This window comes from Aptenodytes patagonicus, chromosome 20 (assembly GCF_965638725.1).
Source record: "Aptenodytes patagonicus chromosome 20, bAptPat1.pri.cur, whole genome shotgun sequence".
NCBI lineage: Eukaryota > Metazoa > Chordata > Aves > Sphenisciformes > Spheniscidae > Aptenodytes > Aptenodytes patagonicus.
The window spans coordinates 1,203,800-1,223,259 of NC_134968.1; the positions used below are offsets into that span (position 1 = coordinate 1,203,800).

The 19,460-nt window shown below is 40.7% G+C and overlaps 1 protein-coding gene across 3 annotated transcripts; it reads left to right on the forward strand.

Annotated features, from left to right (window-relative positions):
* Positions 1-1,481: 1,481 nt before the first annotated feature.
* Positions 1,482-17,644, forward strand: SMARCE1 (SWI/SNF related BAF chromatin remodeling complex subunit E1). Of its 3 annotated transcripts, XM_076357021.1 has the most exons (12): positions 1,482-1,575; positions 2,710-2,760; positions 3,274-3,317; positions 4,834-4,922; positions 6,437-6,541; positions 8,882-8,962; positions 10,084-10,215; positions 11,793-11,964; positions 14,530-14,702; positions 15,716-15,817; positions 16,375-16,585; positions 17,419-17,644. In XM_076357021.1, the coding sequence occupies exons 4-12, from the start codon at positions 4,920-4,922 to the stop codon at positions 17,628-17,630; spliced, it is 1,191 nt and encodes a 396-aa protein (XP_076213136.1). In that variant the 5' UTR covers positions 1,482-1,575; positions 2,710-2,760; positions 3,274-3,317; positions 4,834-4,919; the 3' UTR covers positions 17,631-17,644. The 3 variants fall into 3 exon arrangements, with proteins under 3 accessions (XP_076213136.1, XP_076213134.1, XP_076213137.1); XM_076357019.1 differs by lacking the exon at positions 4,834-4,922; XM_076357022.1 differs by lacking the exons at positions 4,834-4,922; positions 6,437-6,541.
* The last annotated feature ends 1,816 nt before the right edge of the window (positions 17,645-19,460 follow it).

A 19,460-nucleotide genomic window follows, 5' to 3' on the forward strand; every position in this document is an offset into this window, starting at 1 on the left:
AAATCAAAGATATTTCCACTATCTTGTCATGAACATTCACTGTTTGGCTTTCCTTCAGCTGCCACATTCACCAGATTCACGAAAATCCTCCTTTATGGATGTCTAGAAATGTATCTTATTAGCCATATGACAGCATTCCAATGCCAAACTTTACGTTTTCATTTTTAATTCAGTCACTTTAACAATTTTCACTGTATAAAAGACTCCTACGCTGAATGCCGAGGTCTGAAATTCTTCATCTTCCTCACACTCGGAGCCACATGGTTTACCATGGCTTATATTTGCAAGCTTTTTACCTCCGTGTGTGATACCTTCACAAATTTCTGCAAGAAATTGTTCTAGACAATTCCACTGCTCCCAGTGTATTCTGTAATTCATAATCCTCTGTGGTAAGAGTGTTTGAGTCGGTCAGTCTGATTTAGTTCAACATTATAATCTACACAGATTTGTAACCTAGGGTCTTTCCCGTAGCCCGTATGACCAGCCTTCCTTCACGCCACTCTGCAGGCTGACCCGCTTCCTCTAGGCCGCCTTCTCTGCATGCCCTTTCATCAACACACCGGCATCTTCCCAGCTTTCCTCGCAGCACAGTAAGCACGACCAGACTGAGGGCCACATCCTGCGCCTCTTCAACCTCTCTTCAAAGAGATGCCATTCTCAAACCATCGTTTCAGCACAGCTCTGCACACTTTACACAGACAAATGGTTCCCCAGCACTGCCAGGACTGTTCACCTGACTTTGAAGTCAGGCGATAGCCTGCCTTTATGGGATTTATTCGGGCCCAGACACTACACTGCAGCGTTTTTCCAGACGCCTCCCGAGCAGCCCCGGCACCAGAGCGCCTCAGGTCGCGCGCTCCCTCTGAGGGGAAAAAGGCGCCAAATGGCCGCGGGCGCGAGGCGCCAACGGCCTCCCGCGGCCGCCCCCCGCCTGGGTGTTCTCCGCCGCAGATTCGCCACCGGGAGCCAGCGCTGCCGCTCCTCCCGGCCTGACCGCTGCGGGCATGCTAACAGCGGCCGGGGCTGCCCAGCAAGGAGCCGACTCGGCGGAAGGGCGGGAAGCGGGTTAGCCTCTCTGTGGAAAGCGCTGACAGGAACGTAAAGGCGGGCAGTTTCCCGCCCGCACCTTCCCCTTGCTGTCGCGGGGCGAAGGGGACGAGCCCGGTGTTGGAGACTGCGAGTCTGGGGCGGAGACAACCCGGCCCGCACGATGCCTCGGGAGCGCCGGTAACACCCCGCGCCGGGCGAGGCGGCGCCTCCTTCCCGGTAATGGCGGGGCCGCACCCCGCGCGCAGCCCCGGTCGCCTTTGCCCTCTGCGTCCCGCAGATTCGCCACAATCCCTTCCGACCTCCGCCGTCCCCAGAGCGGTGCGGAGAAGGCCTCGGCCTGGCGGGGGCTCCGGGGCGAGCAGGACAGGCAAACCGCCTCCCCCTTAAAAACCAGATCACCGCCGGCAGGCTGGAGGAGGACGGGGGCGAGCGTGTCGAAAGTGCGGAGCAGAGCGCGCAGGCGCCGTCCTTGCCGCCGCCCCGGCCTGGTGGGGAACAAAGGGAGCGCGGCCGGCGCCGGAGCGGGTGAGTCGGGGCGGGGGCGTCCGTTCGGGGCGGCCCGGCCCGGCCGCTGTGGGGCGGGCGGGCGGGCGGGCAGGCAGGCCCAGGGGCACGCCGCGGCCCAGGGAGCAACACAGCTGGAGGGGTATGAGGGGGCAGGCCTCGGCCCCCGCCCCGTTAGCGGCCGCTGGGGCGGAGGGTGGCTGCGCCTTCCACAGGCGGTCACGGCGGGGCGGGGAGGTCTCCAGCAGCCGGCGCGGAGCTGCAGCGGCTGCCGGGTCGGGGTGCGCGCCCCTCCGCGCGGGCAGACCGGCGTTTCCCGGCGCCAGGAGCGCGGTGCGCTCGGCCCGCGCCGTGCAGCACGGGGAGGGCGTTCGGTGAGGCCGAGGGTCTCCCCGATCGCAGGCATCGGTTTCCTCGCGAAGGCGTGGGGGGAACGGCGATGCCGGAGCTGCCCTTGCTGCAGCTCTGCCGCTCCCGCCTACCCCCGGACCCGCCTCCGGGCGTGCTCCCGTTCAAGCTCCTCTTGAACTTCACGAGCAGTCCCATGTTGAGGAATTTGTGTGAGTCCGAAGCTAAGCACGTTATTAATGGGGAATTTCGAAAGGAGGTCCGGCTCCTGTTGAAACTGCGGTGGAGTTGTTCGAAGAGAAGGGCCGAAAAAAATGCTGCTGTGTTGCAGTGCTGCTCCCGTGCGCACCGATGGGCTTGTTGCTAAAGGGTTAAACGTGCTCACGTCCCATGGCCTGTGATAGCGCTGCTGTCGTGTTCGGTGATTATTTTTTTTGTACCGTGCAAAGGAGATGCTATTTAGTTTGGTCATTTATACATTCGTACCGGTTTTCCGAAAGAATCGGTGCAAAATAGTGGAGTATATTCTTTTTATTTCTAAAGGGAAAAAATAGGTATACTTAAAACCTTTAATATGAAGATGATGTAAACCTGAGTGTTATTTCACAGCTATTTAAGGCCAGATTCCTTGGAAAGTACATTCATTTTTCAAAGAGACAACACTTTACTTTTTAGAAACTCTTTTGTCTTTATATCAAAATTGGCAAACTTTTTGGTAACTAATGGTAACTATAATAATTGAAGTTTCAAAGATTTGGGGAAGCAAAGGCATAGTACTTAATAGCATGATATTCTTTTGTCTTTCAGAAATACAAATATAATGTCAGGTGGCTGAAAATTTGCCTATCAAAATGTCAAGTAAGTTTTCAGATTTTTCTTCCTTTAACTTGATGAATTAAAGATCTGGTTCAGCAGAACCTGTTTGTGAGATTCCTTGCATTAAAAGGAATGATACGAGGTATAGTCATTTCTGACCAAACTCTTGGCCTTAAATCTTGCTGTGGCTGATTTCTGGTATATTGTTTTCATAGAAAATCCAGATATCACAGCTTATCCTAAATCCTGTTTCACTGCATTTTTGCTTACCCTGTTTTTAATTGAGGTGCATATAAATGGATTTCACATTCTTCACTCTTATGGCTAAATAAAAGGCTACCAATATAGCAATGGCGTGATCTTAATTTTTTTCTTTCTTTTCTTTCTCTTCTGTTCTTTGCTTTACACTCTTCAGTGGCAAAATGCAAAGTCTTTGAGAGTAGGTTTCTGTCTTATTTTTGTAAATCACTTAAAAATGTTTGACACAGCAGGTGCCTTATAAAGAATTCATTCAAATCTTCAAGAAAAAAAATGCTTACATTTATATCTTAACAGAAAGGCCATCTTACGCCCCACCTCCTACCCCAGCTCCTGCAACCGTAAGTATAGTGATTTTTCTCATTAACACAGATTTGGTAATATAGCCTTTAATAACTTACCAGAGCAATAATTATGGAGTTGCATTACCTTCCTGTATTGGAAACACAGACTAGTTGCATTTCATTATTAATATGACATGTGTTGTTTAAATTAATCTCTTCTTTTTTTTTTAAAGCAGTTTGTGAAAGAGAAGCTGAATAAACTTGTTTCATCTTTGAGGCTAGATCCTGCAGATACTTAATTTTCTGTAAGCAGTCAGTTGGTCTAAAATTACATTCACAGTGAGTTGCAACAGTACACTGGAATATTTAAGAACAAACCGATCTATTCTAAAACTTCCCACTCAACTTGTGCCCAAATCATGGGCAAACAGTGCGTTTTTTCATGTTTCTGTTGTACCTAGCCGATTTTCAGTGGAATGCAGGAGTATGCAAAACACTGCTATATTGGGTCAGAATAATGAAGTGCTCGTGATGACAGTCTTATTCAAATTTCTTGAAATCACTGGTAGTTTGGCATCTATGGCATGAGAAATACTTTACTTTCTAGTAAAATGGTATGGAATGACACTTAGGAAAACATGAACAGTAGCTTTGAATCATGTCCAGTTGCATTCATGCATGTATAAAAAGGTGCTGAAATACCAGTATGCTGCCGTCAGGAAAGCATTTGAAAGCAAATGTACCTCTTCCGTAGCCTTTACATTTCTAAATAGCTTGCATTTTAGGAGTAACGTATTCACATGAGAAAATACAAATCTCTTGTACAGAAGAATGAGCAAAGATGCTATAGTGAGGTTTTTTTACCAAAAGAAAATTTGAAACTGTTACCCAGTAGGGTGTCCCTGATCTCTGCATCTGAGATGAAAACTGCAGGATGGGATTTAGATGAAATGTGATCCTCCAAATTTGTTGTGCCATACTTCACATTTAAAGAGGCTTGAAAATGATATAATGTATAAACAAGTTATGTTCTTAAAAATTTACATAAATAAAACTTTATTTGCTTAGTTTGTTCAGAGTTTTCATTTTGCACACAACTTAATAGAATTGTGCCAGTATTGGAAGGAACATGATGGCATCCACTCTTACAGCTGGATTCCTGCATCGAGAGCTGTGCATATTCATGTGTGATTCCTGTGGGATGTAGCATGGATACAGATGTTCTTAACGGTCTATATTGATGTGGTACATTCTTTAGTCAAGTTAGAAGTCTTCAGAAGGGTACATGAAACAAATTTCAAAACTGCAACTAGTGACATGTATTACCTGTCTTTCAAGCATCTTCTGTATTACTTGTATTTTATACAGTTGTCCTTGAGATGATGGTCTGTGCTCTCTTAATGCAAGTCATAAAAGAAAAGTAGACAAATAACCTTGCTTGTTCTTCCACAGCCAGTTGCTACAATCAACAAAATAACCGGTAGTTCTCATAACTACAGTATTATAGCTGAAGTAACAATTCTCCGTGTAATGCAAGGTAGTTCCCTTGTAACATTTAAATCCTGTCTTGCAGAAATAAAGAATTAAGCAGACGGAGATTACAATTGTCATCTGATTTTATTGAAGAGGTGTAGTTCAACATATTCAAAACCTGTTGTTATGGTAATACAGAAAACTTTAGTAAAATGGCGTCTTATTAAATAGTGAATGTGTATGTCATGATCACAGGCATACGGACTGAGTAAATGTCAACTGCTGTGAATGAGTTTAAAAAGTTTGGCAATAAAATGTATATTTGAAGGCTGACTGTTAAAGGATAAATTTACTCTGTATTTGTATGTTTAGAAATAAACTAACTACAGTGTGTCTACATATACTTGAAAATTTCACAAGTTAATGTAGTTTAGCTTATAGGTTATTTTCGTTCAGTGTTTGTATTTGTCATACCTTGGTTCTTGGAGTCCTGAACCTATTTGTAGAATTTTTGTAACTGTAATCTAGAATGGGTCCAGTCAGCAAATAGCTTTAAAAGACTATTGGAATAAGTGTTTCTTATTAGGGCCAAAGTGCCACTAAAGAGTGGGACACTGTGTGGATGACACTTAAATGTCTAGAAACACTACAGGCTATCATGAATCCTAATGGAATGATAGGACCACCACAGTCAGGACTTGATCACAATTACTATTAAATAGTTGATCCATTTTTTCCTAACAAATTTGATTGGGAAGTGGGGGGTAATGGGAAAAGGCTGGAGAGAGATTTATGTGAGGAGGGGAATACAGTGAACTTTCTGATACTTGATTGTATGTAGATGATGGGTGAGAAGGGATTGTAAAGAAACTAGATTCTTCTCTACATTACTGAGGTGAGAATGAATCGAATGAATTCAAGAATGAATGAAGATGTGTTGATTAACTTCTGAAATTGTCTTGGATTCAGTGATCTGTTAAGACTAGTTATAGTTTCTAACCTGTAGATTTTATTGCAGTGGTTCCTCAACTCTGTCAGTCTGCAGCCTACCTCATAACAGAAGGATATCTCTGTGAATTGTCTTCTCTCCCAGCTTTCTAATCCCAATTCCCCAAAACATTTAAATTTTGCAAACCACCAGGAAAGTCTTCAGATACTGGTAGTTGTGCACAGATGGTGCTTTGGGAGATTTTTTTTTTTCTTTTCCTATTTATTGACAGTGTAATACTTGTTGGAAAGGCAGAAGGATGGGAAGAAGAGCAGACAGGGATTTTCATTGGTACCGTAAATGTTGATGCTAGGGATTTCTGCCTGATTACTGTGTGCTGTGTTGCCTTGTAAGCTTAACCCTTTGGATATAATACTCTTTCTGAATTATTTGGTGGCTTATGTTGGAAAATTTTACTAGCCATGAGCTGGATTTATAGAAGACTTGTTTAAATGAGTTACGCACTCAATAGAAATAAAATCACCAACTTTAGACAGAAATTTGTAGTGACACATTTGCTTAAAAATCCTGTTTCATTAATAGGTTTTTACTGGAGTAAGTTTTGTGTGTTGAGAAGATACCAACTGCTACACCTCATTTGCTTGTTTAAATTCTGGTTGCTTTTGCATGCCATATGCAGTTCATTTTCATTTCTGTGTTTTCCTCGTTTGAGCTCATTTCTCATTCGTGTTTTTGTCTCATTTGTTTCCATCAGCAAATGCCCAGCACACCAGGGTTTGTGGGATACAATCCATACAGCCATCTGGCCTACAACAACTACAGGCTGGGAGGGAACCCGGGCACCAACAGCCGGGTCACGGTAGGAGAATCAACTATTACATCATCTGGCAAACAACAGGAATTGACCAGAAATGGCTTTAGAGTTAGGTTCTTCTGAATCTTGGCTGCTGCCACTTCTTTATAAAAACAAAAAAATACTTCTGATTCTTATTCCCCACCCCTACCCCTTCCCTTTCACTCTGAAACCTTTTGCAGGAAAATGGACTTCTACTCAGCAGAGGAAAAAAAAAAAATGTGGTAATCGTGTATGATGCAGAACTCCAGAAAGACAGACTTTGTGGTCTTCAGTGACCACCGCATGCTTAGGGAAAAGTTCTGTAGCATGGGTACAAATTCTTGGAGGGAGGGAACTGCTCATTTTATTGAGGTTTATTAGCACAAAAATAAGGAAGAACATTTTGCAAACTGGAGATCATTGATAGTAGTTGCATCGTACTGTTGAGCCATGCAAGAGATGCAAGCCTTTATTTTTCTTTCCAGTCTTAGTCTGGTAATAAATGCAAAGTCCCAAGTTCAGAAATTATTTTTTTCAATAAAAGTGTGATGATAATAAAACAGAATCCTTTCAGATCTTATGTACTCTGTCAGTGTGTGGAAAATGGATGTTACATTCATTTTTCATGGAGTAAACAAAGTGAGATAGAGTCAAGTGATGAGAGGGGTGAAAGCTTGTTTCAAGTACAGATAAAGTCCTGAGCATTGGATGCAGTTAGGAAACAAAAATAGACTGTGGAAGTGTAACATTTTCATAACTAACAACAGAAATAAAGTAAATCCCTGATTTTTTTTTTTTTTAAATTTCTGTAATTCTCGTAACTTTAAGGGTTTTTGTGTAAAACTTTCTATGTCAAAACATCAGATTAGTTTGGAATGTGATATAACGATTTCTCAAGGAACAAATATATGGTGCTTTTAATGAAGTGTATTCTTTTTATGCCTCTCATATAAACCTTCTTTCAAACTTCATATATGAAGTTCATCTGATTTGTTAAAACATTTACAGAAAAGACCTTCCCCGTACAAGCTGGAACTTGACTGAACGTACATATACTTTTTTCCTTATACAAGAATAAGTTAGGTTTTGTCTGAGAACTTTCATTGTTTCTGTATGTCATAAGCATACACAGCCTTCTCTGCCATGCATATATCAATATATGTATGGTGTCTTTAAATTCCTGTTAATTTAAAAGCATTAAACAATTTTCGTTAATGTTTTTCAAATCCATCTGTATGTGTATATATGTATACATTTTGGTAATGCATATACCTCATGTACATTATTTATATCTATACACAATTCTGTATGCATTGTTTCATAGAGCTCCATAAATTCAGCAAAACAAAAAATACCAAGAGGAAAAATTGGAAAGCTGAATACTGAACATGAGCCTTCTTGGCCAAATCCAAGTATTTGCTTATCTGTGGCCGTAGTCCTGAAAAATACTGAAACTGCTTTATATTTTTATGAAAACACTCCCACTTAACGTATAATGGAACTCCTAGCATGTGTAAGTGCTTGAAGAGTAGAGGTTTTCAGAACCTGCAGTTGACGGGGACTGTAACGTTACTGCATTATTTTAGGAGAAAACCCTGTCAGGTGTCTGTAGACTGAGGGGACCAGAGGGGATGCAGCAACTTTCAATCAGCAACGGTTAGTGCTCAGTGTCCTTTTGTTTAGTGCGAGCAATGTGCTTGACATTGTACAAACCTAAAGGAAGATAAGAGCACAGAAGGGTATTACAGGCTAATTTGGACAATTAAGTACAGCTTGGATACAAATAATGCACACCTTGACAGATCAGGTGCATAGGGTTGTTTTCTTCTTACAGTGAGTAGTTTAATTGGCTCCAAATTACCACTGACCTATTTTGCAGATAAATATATTGCTAAAATGATTTGAAAATGAAAATGTCTCTAACTTCATGATCTTAAACTTTCTCCTTATCTTTTTTTCACCTGTACAGTAGCCACAGTAAATTTGTCAAAACAGGTACAATAAATTGCTCATCAGAAGTGAGAAAAGCAACCTGTTGGGATTGGTGTTTCCATGTAAATTTCTGAGCTGTGTGTTTCAGTTTTAAGAATATGGAGCCCTTTTGAAGATTTATCTAGTTACTACTCTGTAAACCTACAGATAAAAGGACAAACTTAAATTGGAAAAATATTACTGTGAGGACCAGCTGTAGTTAGTACCTGTTCACAGTTTGGGTAATTTTTTTGCTGATGCCTGTTTCTCTTGGTGGGGAGGGGTGTAGTTTGTTTGTGTTAACTGCACAAGAATGAGTGTTTTCCAAAACTAGTGTATATGGAAACTGCCAGCGATCACATTAACAAATGGATTTATTCGGTTCTTTTATAGGCTTCCTCTGGTATTACCATTCCAAAGCCCCCCAAACCCCCAGACAAGCCCCTGATGCCCTACATGAGGTACAGCCGGAAGGTGGGTATACAGTGTCAAACAAGTAATAATAAAAGTTAGTGTTTGTATGTGCTAACAATTAATTGCTATTATCTTAGTTTCAGCTTCTAAACTTTTACTTCTAACAGCCTGCACATTCTTTTAAGGGAATTGTAAAGTACAGATGCATTGCCCTTCAGAATAAAGGCAGCAGTAGTCTGTTCATACAGTTGCCAATTTCTGGGGGGAAAAGTTTTCTCTAAAATGATAATTACTACCACTGTCTCTGCTGACAAGGATCCACCCTGCCACATTGAGAAGTGCCTGTGACTTACTGACAGAACTTTTTTATATAAAGGAAGTATTCCTTGCGGTATACTGAGCTTGGTACAGTGCTGTAGCTGGACTGAAGAGTAGCAATGAGTGGACTTTGCATGTTCTCCTTCACCAACCTAGCCTGTGGCAACGTTTACTTCGCTATTCTATGAACTGTTTGACAGAAAGTAGGAGAGAGACTCTTGTGGAGTCTGAAATCTGATGGGGCATGGGGAGGGCATGTCAGCCTGTCTGAAGCGGGTGAGCCAGAAGGAATTTCTTCCACTTCTGGTAAAGTATCTTTACCAGCATGTCTGTCTTAGGCAAAAAACCATCAACAAAAAAAAGTCAAGTGGCGCAGCAAGAAATAACACTGGCAGCTTTCTTTTTTTTTTTTTTTTTCCCTATAAAGTTAGAAACTTTTTTGGTGGAGTCAGAACTTGTTGGAACTCAAATTGATCAGCAAGACTGAAAAATATTTTGAAATGTTACATTCTGATCTGAAAAGCTCAGTGCTCTTTATCATAATCTACTGCTGGATGTGTTTACTCAGTAGCATTTTTTTTTTTCCCAGAGATGCAGCGATGTGCATTTAAGAAGAGAATTAAGAGGGTTAAAGGCAATATTCTCATGAAACCAAAGCCATTTCAGCAATTGCCTGTTTCAGTAGATGGCTTCCTACTGACTTCCTGCCCCAGAAAATAATCGAGATAGTTTAGCCAGACTCATTCCTAACTTAATCCTGTTTTTCATGGTGATTCCAGAAAGAACACTGAGATGACAATATAAAATGTTTAATTTGGAAGTATTTAGATATCATTAGTAAAGCTCCAGCTGTTTCTGTTAAGGTCTGGGACCAAGTGAAGGCGTCCAATCCTGATTTGAAGTTATGGGAAATTGGCAAGATTATTGGAGGAATGTGGCGAGATCTCACTGATGAAGAGAAGCAAGAGTATTTGAATGAATATGAAGCTGAAAAGGTAAATGGAAGAAATCTGGGATGTTTATTACAGCTGATTCTTCTAGGAACTGGTCTGAGAAGAAAAATTCATCTTACCCATGCAGTGGTGTATGAGGCATTCACGAGACCCCTGTATGTAACTTAAATGGAAGTATGTCCTGACACGTCTTTTAATTTTTTTTTTTTAAATAACTGTACATCAACTGTGACTGGTCAGTTTTTAGACCTAATTCAAAATGAAGTATTTATAATTGAGTGTCAATTTTAACTGTTTAATGAATGGATTTGATTGTACAACATCAGTATTGAAAAGATTGTCTCAACACCAAAATCCTCTTTCAAAACTGGTGCTCTGCAACTACTGCTATTGTCATGAACGTGTTCATAAAAGACTTCCAGTCACGTAGGGTTTGGTTTTCATGGTGTAATCTGGTGTAACTCCACGCTATGGCATAGTGTTTTGTTTCTTAATAGAAAAATGCTACCACTTTTAGGGTTTTCTCGTGGCTTGGTTTTGTTTTTATTGATCTTCATGACGAAAGATGACAGCTACCTCGTGTCTAGGGTGGTAAGTGTTGAGGACCTTTACAAGACTGTTACTGTGATCTTAAGGTACAAAGGGAAAACTGTCCAGCTGCTGTGCTGTGCTTAAACCTGGTAGGCATCTGAGGCTGTGTATAACCTGGTCAAATCTAAGCTGTTTTTATTCCAAGTCAATAGAGAAGTACTTCAAAGACGGATGCTCTTAGTTGGGGGGAAAAAAAAAAAATCAAGGCATTCTATTTTTTAACTTGGTAATGATGTTTAGATTGTAAGCTCCTTGGGGCAGGGGCCATCTTGTTTATATTTTTACAGTGCCTAGGTAGAAGGATTCCAGTCCTAATCATAAAGAAAACAAGATGTTTAGGTACTTTTAACAATACTGTAGATTATATCTCATTTTTCATTGGAAATATCTCAAATCACTGTACAAAATCTAGACTTGGCAAATTTTAAAAGGGAGATTGAAGGAAACAGTTCAAAGGGAAAAAACACTTCAAAGAAGGTGAAAATAGTGATGCAGTCCTGCTACCAGGAGGAGACAGTAGTCTGGCTGCAGCATTCCATATCATCCCATTGCAGGGATGGATCAAAGAATGGAAAAACCATAACTTATTTTGAAAACTGGTTCATGACATACTGGAATAAGGAAGGATAAGAAATCAGAATCAAAGATCTAGTCAGAACTCCAGAGAATTATTGAGAATATTTCACGTTAACTCTTTTTTATCTTACCAGCGTTCGTCTGATCATAAATGCCTTGTTCTGAGGTGTTTGATTTTTAAATCTCAGAAAACAAAGCTATCGTAAGACTTCTCAGGTATTACAACTGAAATGTACCTAAAAGCCCAGCTAGTGTTCTTAAAACGTGAATGACTACAGAAGAAGTTCTAATTTGTAAAAAGAGAGACTGAGAGAATATGGTCATTTGTGTATCAGCCAGGTGATTCGAAATAGCTTTGTCTGTATAACTACAATTTGAGTTATACAGACTACAGTTATGTCAAGTCTGAAATCGTCCAATGGTGCAATCAAACAATATTGGTCACATTTCAGATAGAGTACAATGAGTCCATGAAGGCCTACCATAACTCTCCTGCATACCTTGCCTACATCAATGCAAAAAGTCGTGCTGAGGCTGCGTTAGAAGAAGAAAGCCGGCAAAGGCAGTCACGCATGGAGAAAGGTGAACCTTACATGAGTATACAGCCAGCAGAAGATCCAGATGGTAAGCAGAAAGGAATTTGTGTGCACATCCAGTGAGACAGTCTCATTACAGGACCAACAGTATAGAGAAACGGACGCCAGATATGGAAAACTACCAGTGTACAGCTTTCACAGTGCTTAACGTGACTTCCTTTCTATTTTGGTACCTTTAATACTGATTTTCATTACCACGTTTTATTTCATACAGCTAACAGCTGACTTTGTTTCCAAAAACTAAGGTGGCAAGCCAGTGGCAAAAGTTATTCCAACCCTTAATTACGTGTGAAGTAATGCTTACAGTTCAAAACAAATAAGTCTGCTTAAAGCTCTGTAATGGCTTTAACATATGCATTATAAAAGGCTTACATGCCTGATTTAATCCAGCTTGAATGGAATTTTGTGCTTCCATCAGAAGCACATAATTCTGACAGGCAGAGTTCTGGTATGATTAAGAGCACCTGAACTTTGAATGTGTTCAACAACTGTCACTTGAGATTGTTTAGAGAATAAGTTACCCTTGCTGTTGGCAAGTTGATGAGAAAATTCTGAAAGTTTATTGGACTGCAAGGAAGTGCACCCCACCCAGTGGGAAAACTCAGACTCATGCACCTAATGTCTACTTTTAAATTCATGACCAAGTACTTGTTGAAACCTGAGGGTGAAAAATGTACTCAGTCCGTTACACCCTTTTTCTTTCTCCCCCCTTGTAAAAGCACACCCTTGAGATAAAGCTCGTGACAAACAGCACTTTCCCCAGTGTGAGGTAACTGTAGAATTTATGTAAATACATTTAGCGTTCCAGTAGCTGGCATTTTGGGACTTCAAATTCTGTTCTGTGCTACCTGGGCCAAGTGAACTCAGCCAGAACCAGCTGCGCTAGGCCCTGAGTTGCATCTGTTTACATCTGGGACAAAACAGCAGGTTGTTTTCTGTGACAGAAATGTTGCTTCTGTCTGATCCTGCGTGTCACTAGGATCAAGAACTTTTAGCATAAAAGGAATCTTGTGAAGAGGAGAAAGGCACAACTTTAAGGAGACCAGTTTGCTTAGTACTTTGTCTCTTGCAAATCTATAGTCTTCCCACTAGTTTTCTCTTTCCACTTCATTTAATCAGATACCTCAATGAGAAATTGAACATAACAGTTTGAAATAAAGCAGATAGAAACTTTCATTAAACTAGCTACCTTCTTTGGTAATATTTTCTGGCATGATATGTTGATGATATATGAATGGTTGGAGAGTAACCTCCATTAGGAAAACTTGATGTAAAATAAATTCAACTTCTGGACTTTTCTACATGACATCATTCTGGAAGATAATTTGTACTTGTTGCTTAACATTTTAATACTCAACTAAATACGAATTATACTCTCAGAAGTTTCTTCTAAGTTTGTTTCCTCACCAATACTTAATGCTATTTAATTACTGTGCTTTAAATTCTAATTAGTTTGAGTTAAATTTTTTTGAGTCTGTTTTGTAGATAGGTTCTTGATACCAAAACTGCAGACTGTGGTTTGATTTTTTTATTACGTTGAAAGGCTTTGCCTGCTTTCCTTGAAGAGAGATAGAAAGTCACAGCATAGGAAGCCTTCTGTTTTCTATGGGCTGGAAGCTTTTGAGTGCTGCTAGATATAGGGAAACACGTTATTTTGTTCTGCTTTGTAGCATTAAACTGAATTTTACTTTTAAAATTAGTACCTAGTACAATCCATAATGTTGTAGTTCATGTTAAATTCTGTAACTAGATTAAAACTGTCAAAGTCCAGTATCTTGCCATAAAGTGGAAGCTCTTTTAATTTGATAGGAGAGGAAAAAAAAAAATCCTTGACCTGAAATATTCTTAGATCTTTGTTGTTAATCCTCTAGATGCCTGTCAGACAAGACAGTTTAGTTCATGTTGGGCTTCCTTTAATTTCTTTTCTCTGCAAGAAGCTTATAAGGAGACCAGCACTTGACCTATGTGCTTGTGTACTTTTTCTCCTAAAGTGTGTTAGGTTTTTTTTTTTCAGTAACTGTTCTTTAGAGAACTGCATTTACCAAAAAAAAAAAAAAAATATTGAATACCCTTATTACATTACTATGAATTTTCAGTGATGAGTAAACGTATCACTGCTTCATACTTTCATTCCTCAATGTTTCAAAAAATAAGTCTCTTTGATCTGTGCTACAAAGCTTATTTATAGAGGAGTCACTCTCCTGTTGGTATTTTGTGCTGGATATTGTTCTGGTTACATGGTTAATCAGGAATGGGGGTTTTTATTCAGTGTATTAATAGTCCCTCTTACTCTGGAAATGTGGAAAGCAACGCAGTAAATAACTAGGTCAATCCAAATTTCAGACGTGGGAAATGCGTATAAAATCATAGCTGTTACAGCTGTGCCAGGGTAAATGGTGTTCTATCCTCACATTGTCTTTTTTTCTGATTACCTGATGTTCTATATTTGTTAGTATGAACTTCATGACATGACAGCAAGTGGTGTTAGGGGTTTTATTTTGTTTTTATTTAGTGGTAATGTGGGTACAGTGGCATTGGACTTGGTCCTCATTTTGTGGAATTAAAGCAGTTGCACTTCAAACTCTTGTTTCAGATTACGATGATGGATTTTCTATGAAGCACACAGCCACAGCTCGTTTCCAAAGAAACCATCGTCTCATCAGTGAGATACTGAGTGAAAGTGTGGTGCCCGATGTCCGCTCTGTTGTCACTACAGCTAGAATGCAAGTTCTGAAACGCCAGGTTCAGTCTTTAATGGTTCATCAGGTAAAGATAAATTATATGAAGACAGCTAAAACATAATGGTGTTGGGCTGTACTCCAAGTCTCGGATCATTTGATCATCTACATGACTATTCTTGTTGGGTGTCAATGTTCTGTACGCTTGAATAACTAATCTCTGGGTTTTCTTGGGAGCTGCAAGATGTGAGACTTCACCTTCTGTGCTGTTTTGTTACTGAGAGTCACGTTAAACTGTATTTTGTTCTTTAGGATATCTTCAGTATTAATTCCATAGCTCTTCATTATTATACATAACCCTTCTGTATGTAGTGCAGGTCTTCTGTTTAATAGGTACCGGTAGACTTGTGACTTTCAGGTAGCTTATGACTCATAATCTTGTTTGTAATGATTCTTCATGACAGTAAATCGTCCCTGTTGTAACATTTTTCATCGACAGTTAAATGCGTACAAGGAAATGTAGTGAGGTCGCACTTGCGCGTTTCACCTAGCTTTGACTGGGCATATGCCTGTATTTTCCAAACAAGCATGTAAACAAAAGAACCCTGTCAGTATAGTCAGTGTACATGTAGGTGAAGAAAACTGAGAGACCAGAATGAGAGAGAGATTTGTTGCTTTTTTAATTAACAAAGAAGATTCGGGGGGTGGAGGGGCATGGTATCCCTTCTTTCCTTCGAGTTGTGGTCTTTCTGCATTAGAGAATGTAATTGATGGGGGGGGGGGTATATACCTATGGGGTGTATAATATAAAAGAAAATGCGTAGATTTTATGCTGGAAAATTCACCTCAAGTATATACTGTTTTTCATTTATAATATGCCTAGCCAATCCTGAATTACTGCATAGACCCTTTATTGGTCATACTTTCCAATATGAACTTCTTACCTATTGGGTATTAGATCAAGGAAGACGACCATAAGGATGTTTATATGCGGGTTTATTTTAAAATACTGGTCTAAATATTTTTGTACGTAGCTGTGAACTTTGTCCAGTTCTTCAGATGACTGCATAGTAAGGTTCTTACCATTTATTTCATTTCCAGCGTAAACTAGAAGCTGAGCTTTTGCAAATCGAAGAGCGTCACCAGGAAAAGAAGAGGAAGTTTTTGGAAAGCACAGAATCCTTTAACAATGAGCTTAAAAGGGTACAACTCTTGCTTTTCTCCACTTACTCTGAGGAATCTGCTAGTTACCCATTTGTACAAGTGCTCTACCCGCTTCTGTTCAGTTCTGTATTCAGTTCTGTATAATTACACAACTGATGACTGCAGTGTCCTAGTGTGTGGGTGTTGGGAAGCACGCAGTGTTTGTGTTATTTCATGCTCCTTCAGTGACCTTTAGTGGTGACATTCAGCCGGTACAGTTTAAAAGTGCCTTCAGGCTTGACTGGTTGAGTTCACGAGAGAGCAGCTCAAGGAAGGTGGCCTAAAGCCACTGTGGAGAACATATTGCTCTGTCCTTGGCTGCATTCAAATAACAAGTTTAGGTTGTTTGTTTATCCCCCCCCCCCCCCCCCTTTGTTAATATGCTTGTATCTCCCTCCCTAGTTACTGAAGCTTTTAATATAAACTTTGTCAAATCAAAAGAATTATGCTGCATGTAGAAATACTGAGCTCATAATTGGGTTTTACTGATGTTTTGTTTTTCAAAGTAATTGGGATAGTAAAAGAGCTTTCCTTTTTTTCTTTTTTTTAATTTCTAGTTATGCAGTTTGAAGGTAGAAGTGGATATGGAAAAAATTGCAGCTGAAATTGCTCAAGCTGAGGAACAGGCTCGCAAGAGGCAGGAGGAAAGGGAAAAAGAAGCAGCTGAGCAAGCCGAACGCAGTCAGAGTAACATAGCAGCTGAGGAAGAACAGGCAGCTAACAAGATAGAGGAGAAGAAGGAAGAGGAGAGTGCTCCGATGGAGACAGGTAACTGCATTTGAAGACCAGCTTCAGAATCCTCGAAGGATCAGCATTAAAGTATCTCTGTAGAGGCTCAGCTTAGCCAGGAGGAGCGCCCTGGTTTTTTGCTGTTAGTAGGAAGAAAGGCTTCAGAAGAACAACATTCAGAATAGTTCGCTTCATCTTGGTGAACACGGGTGTTTGCTTTCTTCTCATTAAATTGCCGCTTTTAAAAAGGGGAGAGGATAAGATGCCACAAAGCCGTATGTCATGCTTTGTGTGTAATGTACCCAAGGGGGGGAAAAACGCTTTCTAAACCTAACTCACCTTTTAGACATCGGTTAGCTAGGAGCAACTGAGAGCATTTCCTTGTCCCAGTGTCAGCGTCTAGCAAGGATGATAGAACAGCACTTCTTTCCATGCTGCTCTTACAAGCTTTTTGTAAGGCTTTTTTGTATTTCGTACAGTGACATAAGAAAATATTATTGTATTTAAGAGTATCAGTGGCTAATATCTCAGTGAGTCATTGCTGTAACGGCATGAGCGTAAGGGAAAGGGGACTAAGGAGTTTGAATTCTAGTGCTTCTGATTTAAGAAGGCACGTTGCTTTCTTGTGGCTAGACTTTTGGGGTCAGTCAGCTGCATGTGACACTCAGGATGCCGTGTGGCAGGATCACGTACATCATAAGCACCGAGAGGTCTTTCAGAGCTGTGCCTGTTACTGCACATTCTAAGTGACAGAAATAACTGCTATGGAATACTCGGATTTATTACAGATTCTGTTTCTTCCTAAATTTTAATTGCACAACCTAAATAAATGTATTGGCATGTAAATGACACTGAGAAATCTCTTATTACAGAAGAGCCTCACCCAGAAGAGAGCACAGAAAACCAGCAGAATGGTGAAGAAGGAACATCTATCCCAGATGATAAGGAGAGTGGCCAAGAAGGGGTTGATAGCACTGCAGAGGAGGGAACCAGTGATAGCAACACTGGTTCAGAGAGCAATAGTGCGACAGTTGAAGAGCCTCCCGCAGACCCTATCACTGAGGATAGCGAGAAGAAAGAATAAATATTGACTCATTTCATGTGTCTCTTTTTAATGAAGTACTGTTTTGATTTCAAAATGTGCTACGCGGCTTTTGTATCTTCCTTGCCTGTATCACTTGTCTCCAAAGGATACTGGGTTTTAATAACATGTCAGGTTATCAGCATAGTGTTTTAAAGGGGCCTTTAGAGGCAAAGGCTATCTTACAACAGACAGAAAATAAAACCTCGTGTCTAAACACAGCTGTACAATATGGAGAGATGCTATTGCTTGGGATTTCTTCCCTGGAAAGATAGCATTGGGTTTGGGTTTTGTATTAGAAATCAGGCCTTCTCCCATTCGTCTAGTTCTGAAAATGCAGTCTTTCTTAAAGGCCCTTCTCGTTCGTCTGCGGCTGAAGTGCGATGCGGACGTGCACCACCCCTCTGCTGTAGCCCCCCTGAGCTGGCTTTGCTGAGGGACTGACTGCCCAACACATCTGGTTAGTGCAACGTCATCTGCAGCCAGGACAGCAGCGCTGCGGTCATGGAGGCTGATGAAGCAGCACAGTTGAGAAATGTGGTTAATAGCACTCGCTTTCTAGAGAAGTTAGAATGTTACTGAGGCATCTTAAAGTTGACGTTAGTATTGAGCAAAGACGTGATGCCTGTACTGGGTATAACCTAGAGCACTTCCTTGATAACAAAACCAAAAAACCCCACAGCAGCCTAGTGCGTGGGGCTAGCAGCCTAGCAGCTGAACCCCTGCTTCAGCTCTTGCCAGCGAGGACGTCTACTGCAGCTGCCCAGTTCTTTGCTTTTAAAGAAAGCTTTCAGTACTCATGAGTAGTGCTCCTAAATAATGCTGAAAGACTTGGTCTTGCGGGGGGGGGGTTGGTGTAATCTTTGTTGTCTTTTATAGAGTAGCTGTTCTACAGCGATGGAAACTTGCTCATGTTCTGCATGCAGCATTTCAGGAGATCCATTTCCAAAGGACTGAGTATAGTCTTGAAGTAAATGACATATCTTAGGGGTTTCTTCTGTGATGCGGGATTCTTTTCAACAGCAGCCTCTGCTTTTCTTTACCAATTAACTCCTTTATTTGCTACTAAGATACCCTGGTATGACCTCAGCCAGAGATACGGCAAAGTACAAAGCAGGAGAGCATTTAAACGCATACATGTTCTCTGAGCAGGCAGTCACTAATACGGCACAAATGGTAAAAAATAGTAGTTTTGCTTGCCATGAGCTTTCAAAAACCTCTGGGAACTCTACAAATGTACTGAAAATGCCACTTTTTGCCTATTTAAGCAGAAGCCCTACTGAGGAAAAAAATACACCTAATGGCAACAACAGATACAAGCCGTTCCATGACTTTACAACTATAAGAGGACACATGATGCCTATGCTTCAATAAACTAGTATGTTTTTACAGAATAGTGGGTATATCAGATGGTAATGGTTTTTTTAAATCCTTTTGGTCTTTTTTTAAATGGTCTAAAAATAATAAAATCCAATGTTTGTTTTTTTTAAAACTTACAGTGGTCTGGTTCTTGTCTTTTAAGGTAATGCCTGTATTTGATTTAGGGCTTTCATCAGCTGTTCTCCATCTTAAGCCCAGAGGAGAATAAAAACACGGAATTCATTACTGAAATATACTACATACAAGAAGTTATGCTGCAAAAGCACTTTCAAAACCAAAGTAAAAATTCCTGAGTTGGTCTAGGCTTTTGTTTAAATGCTGGCTGTGGGATCTCTGATGATGGCTGTTGACTTCAAAAGCCAACGAATGGGAGAATTTGTAGAGGAAATAATATTAGTGAACTTGTAATCTCTTTGCCCGTAAGCTTTTAGCCACCTCCTGCCAAATTATCAG

What these genes read in the sequence shown, in the direction of transcription:
- SMARCE1 (XM_076357019.1), top strand. An exon ending in ATGAATATGAAGCTGAAAAG is followed by an intron (nt 10,216 to 11,792) that starts GTAAATGGAAGA and finishes GTCACATTTCAG; the next exon opens with ATAGAGTACAATGAGTCCAT. An exon ending in TTAACAATGAGCTTAAAAGG is followed by an intron (nt 15,818 to 16,374) that starts GTACAACTCTTG and finishes TTTAATTTCTAG; the next exon opens with TTATGCAGTTTGAAGGTAGA.